The sequence below is a fragment of the Xiphophorus couchianus genome, chromosome 19 (genome assembly GCF_001444195.1).
Source record: "Xiphophorus couchianus chromosome 19, X_couchianus-1.0, whole genome shotgun sequence".
NCBI lineage: Eukaryota > Metazoa > Chordata > Actinopteri > Cyprinodontiformes > Poeciliidae > Xiphophorus > Xiphophorus couchianus.
In genome coordinates, this window is record NC_040246.1 from 5378172 (window position 1) to 5388168 (window position 9997).

Consider the following 9997-nt stretch of genomic DNA (forward strand, 5'->3'; position numbering starts at 1 on the left):
CAAGTCAACCTGGAGTTGGGTGTGAAGAACCAAACATCAGATTCTGAACTACGTAAAACCCACGGGCCGCTGACATCATCGTGATTATGCAATCACATGTCAACTTTCCCCACTGCTTTGAAGCAAAGCAACAGGGCAGCAGCTGTGCCTGGTTCTGGTGGCTTTAGTCCACTTCTCTTTTGTGCATTTGAATTTAATTTGTTTTTTGCTTCTTTTTTTCCCCCGTCTCTCTCTTTATTGTATTCCTAGAAGTTAAAATCACTAGTGTTTGTTGTTGCAGTGACAAACATATTACCCCCCCACAATCAGCTGTTAACGTTTCTGCCATCACACGACAGTCGGCAATTATCCATTCAGTTTAGTTTCACCTTCCTTGATCGGCTTTTACAGCGGCGTGCAAAAGTATTCAAACCCCCCTCAAACTTTTCCACATTTTGTCAGAATTCAAACACAAACCTCCATGCAAGTTGGGATTTTATGTGTTATAAATGCTCCTCCAAATGTGTAGTAATTTATGAAAATCAGAAAACTGCCGTGCACTTGTATTCATTCCTCTTGTCTTCTGATATCCAGAAGTAAAATTCAGTATGAGCAATTACCTTGAGATGTCCCCTAATTAGTAATGAGAATAAATCTGAGTCTAAATAATTATGACTGTTCTGTGGAGGCATGGTGGGACCTTTAAGGTGGCCAAGGTTGAAGGAAAGACAAATAAAAGCTAAAATCAGATCAGTTGAAGAAGAAAACAATCTTGAAACACATCTAAAGTTTTGAAAATCATGTTATAGCAACCTAGAAACCTATTGAAGGCTTCCTTGTATGGTGAAGATGAGCAATCATACTGCAGTCAGAAGGCTCAGGGTTTTATTTCTAGACCCTTAATGTATCAAATTAGCTCTGGGTAAAACACATCCGCCCCACGCTGCTTCAGTATGCTCCAGTGTCACTAAAGTGCCAAAGGGTATTACAGAGCTTAAAACTAAAACGTTGTTTTATTTAATGTGGCTCATTTGTTCAACCGGTACCATAATTTGGTAGCATCAAAAAAGCCTTTCATGCTTCAGGCTTTCCGTTTTTCGCTCTCAAAGTTCTTCTCTGCGGTACAGAGGCAGCAGCATCAGGACGAGGATGTTTAATGGGTCCGGAGAGGTTGTAGTCGTGAAAGAGGAACCGTGTGACGTTATGTTTTGGACAATGTCAGAGAGCGTGTCCATTAGTTGAACGTTTGACACTAAACGCCTAAACGTTCAGTTTTATGACAGACAAAGTTGTTGGTGACCCTCTGTTAATGACCAAAAAAATAGTCACTGAAATAACTTAAAAAAGTAATAATGAATAAACATTTGCTAAATTGTGACCAACGAAAATCAGACATCGCTTTTGAAATGTGGCTCAACAGAGTCATTTAAAGAAATGAACTAATGAAACAGGCCTGGATAAAAATAATGGTATCGCTAGAAAACATTGAAAATAATTTGACTGCAGGGACGAGTTCATTCAAGGTGTGTTCTCGACATTACAGGTGTTTTTAGGTTTCTATTCAAAGGGTGACTGTTGTTTGGAGACATGGCACCCTTCACACCTGAGACACCTAGAGCCATTTGCCCACAGGCAGTGGGCCAAAGTGCAGAAGTCTCAATAGCTCCAAAAAATATATGATTGTCTCATAAAGTTGCACAACAAAATGTTAAGTTTCAAGTACCATCTTTTTTATTATTTTTTTTACAGTCCTGTTTCATTAGTTTGAGTTTTAAAATGATTTTTGTTGCACCAAATCTCAAAACCAATGTCTAATTTTTCATTGGTTAATTTTCAGCAAATGTTTTTTTATTGATTATTACTTCTGTCAGCTTCAAGTTATTTCAGTGACCATTCAGTGACCATTCTCTTGCTAATGACTTTTCAGGTCATTAGCAAGAGAAGTACCAACAATTTATAACAATACTGATATCAGATATCTAAAACAGATGTTCAAAGTCGGTTTTTCGTGCACTTTCTTTCCACACCAGAGAGCTGGTGTGTGAACAGGCGTTGTTCTATACAGACACGACAGATTTGTGTGTTAATGCCATAAACCATTTCTGTTTGTCTGACAAAGATGTAGATCCATCCCACTCAGTGACAGGTTAAAGCAGGGCTTTGCGTGTCAGTCACTCCACAAACCCAAACCGCTGGATAAAGAATAATCATGGTTTCGCTGACAACGTTAATGTCAGTGGGGTTGTCGTAGTTATTTTAGTTCATACTATCAAGTTTGTTCACGTAGGGCAACATTAGCCTCTTACCTGCTCGCAGGTAAGAGCATGGCAACCTGGTGCTTTATGCATTGATTTGATTGCACGTTGCAATACTAATGCACATCACGCGCCACAGATTTTACTGACTTTTACCCTTCATAGTAGAAGCTTTGAATGTGTTGAATGAATTTATATTTCAGAAACTCTTAACACGTTGCGTGTGTCTCTCTCTTTTTGTGGTCGCCTCTGAGCCAGGTCATAACAATAGCAGTGTAGGCTCTGGGTTTTCCTTTTGTTTAGTCTTTATGTGAGACATTAGTCACTTCACCCTGTTTGTTAAGGCTGGAACGTTATGGACCGCTCCATATTTCACCAAGGTCTGGGTTGGAAAAATAAAACTACAATCTTCTTATTTACACTTGCATTTAGACAAAATAATAATAATAATAAAAATAATAGTAATTTGTTTGAAAAAAACTTCTGAATCTCACATATTCTCTGCCTAATTTACACAAATGAAATACAAGGGAATTTTACAAACACAACTATCTCATGAAAACAATTGCAGAACAGAACATCAGTGTCTAATGGCTCAGATTTTGTTTTTTCCTACTGTACATGAAGTGCTCAGTGTTTTATTCTCTGCAGTGAGCACAGGCCTCTCCCACACACGAGTAGAGGAGAGCAGGGGTGGGGAGAAAGGTTTCAGTATAAATACAGACAGGGAGCGCACATCTGCACAGTGAGGCGTGGTCGCTCGGATCTGACAGGTGGCTCTGGAACTGCTTTTTTCTCCTGCACATCAGCGCATATATACACACACAACTGCAGCAAGATGGTAAAGTGCCCAAAGTGCCAGAAGGAGGTTTACTTCGGTGAGATTTGGGTTTTTATTCTTTATTCTTTTTTTTTTTTTTTTTGTACATTTACCTCCACTTTTATTAGTTTCGCTCACGTTTTGTCAACATTTCCTGGTTGGTGAAAAGAAATAGCGGCTTTTTCTGCTCAAGTGAGGAAACAGGAAGCTGAATGTAACACAGACAGGGAGATGTTTTAATGCCAAAAAAAAAAGTGTGTTTGAAAAGAAGTTACAGGGATTAAAGAAAAGTGATGTGTATTTTTTTTTTTTATGTACCAAATTTTGGCATTGTAGCGATCTGATCGCGGTGGCGCTGCATTCGCGCTCAGCATATTAAATTTAGAGCACAAGTCGTTTAAACCGCATTAACTATAAGTTGAAGGATAGTTATAGCTAGAAAAAAAAATAGAAACATTGGATCATCGCTACTGGCTGGTTGGCAGCTCATTTCTTATTTCATTTGTTATTTATGTTTTGAGTTAGGTGGTTTATGTGTCAAAAGGAAATTCAAAAAACGCGTTTCGATTCTTTTAGCTTCTACAACTTCATCGTAAACGTTTAATAGCTATAAGTGCTCCGCAGCTGCAGGCTAGATTAGATCCTGGATAAAGTTAATTGCTCCTATAATCACCAGAAGTCAGACATAAACCGACAACCACAAGTGCGGATGACTGTTAAAGGGATAGTTCACAATCTCTGTAAAAGCGGGTAGTAATTGGACATGTGCTGCATTATTCTTTTACTGTCTTCATTTTGTATAACTTTAGATTAGTTAGTTTAGATTAGACCAAGATGGCTAAGACCAGATGGGACTTCCTTCCTCAAAAGTGTCCTAAAGCTGTCGTCACATTTGCATTTGGTGGTTATTTCTTTACCAAATAACCGGTGGTTATTTGGTAAAGAAATAACCACCAAATGCAAATGGTTTGTCATATATATATATATATATATATATATATATATATATATATATATATATATGAACTCAGAAAACAGAGGATGGAGGCTGTGCAACACCATTAATCTTCCTGTGTGAACAGAGATTGGGAAAGTCAAAGTGTAGCCATCTGCTCTAAGCAGAGTGATAAAATAGGTTTCTTAATGCTTATAAAGGTTTTGCTTCTTTTTTACTCTTTACACGTTTCCATGTCTGTACGTTTCACTCAGGACGATAGTTGGCGGCGTGTCGCCTTCCACCTCCCTTTCCAATGGGAGTAATTATCATCTTCTGTTTAAATAACCTCCAAGAGTAAATGTGATGAGTTGTTTTAAAGCATAAAAGTCTGGTTTGCTCTTGGTTATTCAGCCATTAGCTTCAGCTTTCTGAATCAACTAGTGATTTGTTTTTATCCTAAATCAAGCTACCTGCAGGCTTATCGACTTTATTAACACCTTATATAGCACTTTTAACAAAACCTCACTTCCAGGATTCAGAACGATTTCCTTAAGGATACGTTTGCATTGGAGCACTGTTATAGATATGTTGAGGTTTTCTTAGATGTAAACGTGTTTGAAATACGGAATAACAGTGGGGAAAAAAAGAAAGAAAAATAAAACGGAGGGAGAGGTGATAAGAATGAAAAATTGCATCTTTTCATGTGTGCAGAGGAATGCCCTGCAGTCTCTAAGTGTGTCTGCACTCTGCGCTTTCTCATTACGAGGTTGCTTTGAAATCGAAGATCTTTGCTCCATCGGGGACCCGGAGCAGAGGAAGCAGGTTTCTGATTTTGTAAACTACACCCTCATCCTGCGTTTCCCATGAGAAGGCCCAGTCAAAGCAAACATTAATCACCCACATACTCCGTTTTTTTTTTTCTTTTTCTTCTTTTTCTTTTTTGCTGTTGTTTTATCCGTGTCTCTGTGCACCAGCAGTTCTGTGACAGTGCAACAGCTGAGCCCAAAGCAGAACACAAAGCCCAAAGTCTTTGGACGCTCATGCAGATGAGCAGAGCGTATGAGTGTTGAGCCAGCCTCGCTGCCTCATGGATAATCTTTTCCCTCCCAGCCAATGTAATCAAACCAGTTGGCCTCTGGCAGAACAGAACGAGCCATTTAGGTCTTCTACCAAGATGGATGTTCACCTCAGAAGCGGGGGCGGGGGGGAGCAGCGTGAAACAAAACCTTCCATTTCCTTTTTGAAAACGAGCATATTCATCATTATCCTTAAGCGTCTGAATCGGTTTCCTTTCTCTCAAATAAACCTCCGCGTGTTTTCCCTTTGCGTCCGGCTCGCTCGGTCACACCTCCCATCTTTCTGTCTGTGCTGCCGTTTGTCCAACTGAATGTTGCTGTTGCTCAGATGGAAACAATCAGGCTACCACCGTCTGCCTGCCTGAGTGATGGAGGTCCAACAACAGCGGAATGCTTTTCTTTTGTTGGAAACGCTACAGACTGCCTGTTGACGGCGAGACCTCAGCCCAGAGCGCAAATGGGAATGTTTTAGGTTTGGTAGAAGGAGTGTTTTAAAAAAAAAAAGAAGCTATCTGGCTCTGCCTTGAGTTCGCACAAAAACAATTTATCTTGGTTAAAGTCATGAAAAGGAAAGTCTTGTTCACCAAACCCCTTTGGCAGATGATACTTGTCAAAGTAGTTGACACTTAGTAGTTAATACTTGTTCCAAGTAGTCCAGGTTCCCTCGCCGTTGATATTTATTAAAAATGAAGAAACGCTAAAAAAGATCTTCTATTTCTCTAAAGAATACCTATCATAGCTACAGCATTTCAGTTCATGCAAACACCAGTTTAGCGTCTTCCAAGCACCCATCATATTGGTGTTGGATGGTGTTTTGATAAGAAACTGACGATTCTTTACAGGAAGAAGGGAGGCCTGAGGCTGTGCACCTCCAACAATCTGTCCGTGTGAAACACGCGCTGAGAAAGAAACGAGCGCTTTCGTTCAGACCTAACTGACTGGTAGGGAAAAAAGTAAAGCAAACGAAAATAAAAAAATACTATAGAGATTTCAGTCAATGCTGTGTTATTGGTTTTAATGGTGTCTTAATTGTCTAGTCATTCTGACTGGAACCTGTTTAAAGCTCTGCTCCAAACAGGAAGGTCATTGGGAGCGCACCTGTATAAACAATCATTTGCTTCTATGAAAATAAGCGCACAATGGAAACATGAGAATAGTGTCTTTAATAATTCAGTGAAGCGTATTGAGGACTTCAAGACAGTAGAAGTCCTCTTTGACTAACTAATCTGGATTAACATTAAGGGAGTTATCCAGTGGAAGGATGATCCTAGCTTCTTATAGGTGTCCCTTTAAATCCGTTCACAGTGTTTGCACGCTACTAAATGTCACAATGTCGCTCCATTAATCTTTCCCAGCTCTCACTCACGATGTTTTTACAGGGAGACTTGTGTGTTTGTGTGTCCTGGACCGCTGCCACAAAAGCTCCGGGCAGCTGGGAGCGGAGGGGATAATTAGCCTCCAATCTGTCACGCCTCATTTAACCCTCATTATTACCAGGTATAAACACTGAGGTTTGCCTTATCAGACCTATAACTTGGGCACGATTACAGCCGATTAGAATGGGCCCGTTTGTATTTATCGCTTTGGGCCAGGCGTTTACCAGACCTGCTGGTTCGCTGTTTGAGGTCAAACAGCGATTTGAATGGGTACAAACCTTTGCTCCAAAACCACACCGCATCCAGTCGGGATGTTTTTTGTTGTTTTTCTAGACCTGAGCGCCTGACCCAACCCTGGAGACTATTACACATGCTTCTTCGTGACTTGCTTGTAATCCGTTGCCACAGTGGGCTATTCCTGGGGCACAAATAATCCACTTCCTGACATGTTTGGAAGCCAGTGGCTTTTGCCTGTTACTGTAATTATTTCCTATTCTTTCATGCATTTGCCACCAGGATTCAGAGGATTTGCTTTCTGTCACGGCAGACCAGAGAAAGCATTGGCCGGCATGAGATTCTCGCCGTCCTTTTTCGTACATAACTGCAAATATTTCCCAAGCAGGCTAATTTGTTTCCATGAGTAGATGAAAAGTTGAGCAGCCTTCTGTGATCCCAGTTGAGCAGCAGTGCGCAGCAATAGGTGGGGGAAGGGGAAGACAGTTGCTTTATGCTCCAAACAGCCGTAGAAAGCTTTAATGGAAAATTTTGAACTTTTGAAGCAAGAAAATCTGCTATGACATTACAAAGCAACCAGACTCATAGCGCAGTGCTCCCATATAATTTATACTTAAATTTCTTGTAGATATTGAGGTGCCACAATTTTACTTTACAGTAGATGTTTGCTACAAAGAAATTACACTAAGAAAATATCTACAATTTTTGGGAAGGACTCTGGAGAAGCCTTTTGTGACTCTGAAATCTTAATTTCAGAGTCACGAAATTAAGATTTCGTGACCATCCGAATGGTTTGATCCTACATCCGAATCAAGCCATTAGCGCATCACTTTCAGCAACCTGCCTCTCCGTTTTCCTCATTTCCTGCCCTATAATGGCTCCCTCTCTAACACACGCTTTGTGTGTTGGCATATGCAAATCCTTGGCCTCACCTGCCCTCACGTCATCGTGAGTTTCAAAATGCGTTTCAGCTCTGTTTCTTCTAAAAACACGAGGCTGTTCCGTCATATGCCTAAGCCTCTCTTCCAGTCCTCCTGGGTGGGTGGAGGTTGGCACAGATCGCCCATAACTGATAAAGTCTTTATCTGTGTTTATGAGGCACAAGGAGGACAGATTCCCTTTGGGACATTCAGTCCTTTTTTTTTTTTTTCTATTCCGTCAACCACTCCCAACTGTGTTTCCAAACTACTCTGCAACGAGTTCATCTTTGTGGTTTTAAGCAGACACGGGACTAAAACGACTCCCAGCTCCATGAGCTCATGTGCCCTGCAGCGTGACTCTCTGACTTCCATCTCCTTCCCAGACAACAGAAACCGAAATTATGGTAGAGGTTAGACCGCTACTGATATTAATTATTTGTCCGTTTGTATGTTTTGCAGCTGAGAGGGTGACGTCGCTGGGGAAGGACTGGCACAGGCCATGTCTGAAGTGCGAGAAGTGCAACAAGACGCTGTCGGCTGGCTCACATGCAGAGGTAGAACGGCCGAATTACACGACCTGATAGGGGAACAAATGCTGAAAATGGATTTGGTCACAGCTGATATCAGCAAGTTAAACCTAAAAGAAAAAAATACCAGAACTCGGCTTCAGGCTGTTTGATGCATTTCTATAATAAAACAGCAAATGAAACTAGTTTCTGACTCACTTGTTTCCTTTTATTTTGCGTTAGCCTCATCTTTCCATGATAAAACAAAAAAAAAAGTCTTTAACCTCTTTTCTCCTCCCACAGCATGAAGGCAAGCCGTACTGTAACAACCCCTGCTATGCTGCAATGTTTGGACCTAAAGGTAAGCCGTGATCTCGTCACTCCCTGAACTCTTGACACAAACATGTCAATAAAATACATAAATGGTAGGTAGTCTCTGTCAGAAACCTGCAGAGTGAGTTGATTTTAACACCAAGGCTCCATTTTATTTATACTTTTGAACCTAATTCTTTCGGTGTTTCAGGATTTGGACGTGGTGGAGCTGAAAGCCACACCTTCAAATAGACAGGTACCGTCTCAATGTTTTTTTCAAACATTTCCATGTTATTTACATTAGACTTGACTGCAAGCAAATCAGTCTTTGCACTTTGGACTGTTTGACCAGAACTTTCTTTTCTTTCCTTTTCTTTTCTGCTTCATCTGCAGGGCGAGGCGTCGCAGAGAAAAGCTTTGCGGGAACAAGATTGAAGAAACCAAACCTCTCAGACGATAGCAAACCTCTAAACAAATCATCCGCTTCCAATGCAGGAAAAAATTTGAATGCATTTGTTTTGTTTTTGTTTTTTGTTCTACCTGTTTTGGACCATCATTTTCTTTATTTTATCATTTCTAGTTTAGTTATAGGGACATCGGTCTTTGGCTTCAGCTTGTCTAATTAAACATTTTATGAAATTTGTGTCTTTGATAGTCCTTTATTTTGTGGCGGTTTTGTGAGAAACTCATGAGTGTTTCACCACTAAAGCAAAGTTTTACTTCATCAAATGACAAATCTAGTTGAGAGCTGTCATAGAAATTAATAAAAAATTTTAAAAGACTAGTTTGTCAAAACCCTGAACAGGCAAGACCAGTGAGGATTTGTGTAGGAATAGTTAATTAGTCCAGGTTTATATCTTGCCTTTCATGTTTGTTTCAGTTGGCCCAAATGTACAAAAAACATTGAGAATTTATTTATTTTATTTTAATTTTTTTGAGGCAATAATCTGGGGATTTCTAGTACACTGTTTGAAAAAAAAACGTCTCTAAATTATGGTGTAGTTGCCAAAATGTCACCGTATAAACTTGGACTTTACCGTATAAATGCGGTACAAATTTTTACCGTAATTACTAATTTTACCGTAAATTAGACTTTTTTTTTTTTACAGTGTACTAAACGCTAATATAAGAAAGCAAGTCTGTGATGTTTTAAAAATAATAGGAGAAGCTTTATTTTACAATTACAGCTCTCCACGAACTTAGCATGATGTTGTCTCCGCTCCTTTAGATGACTCATAAGGTTTCCCGTTTCAAATGATTGTCTATTCTTTTAAAAAATATATATATAACCTATATATACTGTATTCAAGAATGAGGGCCATACGACGTGAAACAAAGGCCTAGAATAATACTAAGCAGCTCAAACGGGCGTGATTTCCCAAAAGGTAAAAGACAAAAATGACCAAGAAAATCACCGCGCAATGCAAGCGAGACTTTTGTGGAACCATCACTTCCAAAGTCAGGGCTGATGGTTCAACCTCAGGAGCAACAGCGTTGAACTTCAAGGCCGTTCAAGTTGTGGATTTAAAAAAAAATTATTTTTTTTTTGTGAGTATCTGCGCAGTTCCGTCATCATCTTCCT

General features: G+C 39.9%; 1 protein-coding gene and 1 long non-coding RNA gene across 2 annotated transcripts; one reads left to right on the forward strand and one right to left on the reverse strand.

Annotated features, from left to right (window-relative positions):
- Nucleotides 1–2923: 2923 nt before the first annotated feature.
- On the forward strand, nt 2924–9058 carry crip1 (cysteine-rich protein 1). The gene is made up of 5 exons (XM_028000998.1): nt 2924–3112; nt 8057–8151; nt 8407–8464; nt 8627–8671; nt 8809–9058. Exons 1-4 carry the CDS (start codon nt 3073–3075, stop codon nt 8665–8667), a joined length of 234 nt encoding a protein of 77 aa, XP_027856799.1. The 5' UTR covers nt 2924–3072; the 3' UTR covers nt 8668–8671; nt 8809–9058.
- LOC114134390 (uncharacterized) lies at nt 3113–4041 on the reverse strand. The gene is made up of 2 exons (XR_003593382.1): nt 4006–4041; nt 3113–3965 (listed from the first exon to the last, which is right to left on the reverse strand). It is a non-coding gene; the product is annotated as an uncharacterized LOC114134390 (long non-coding RNA).
- Nucleotides 9059–9997: the final 939 nt, after the last annotated feature.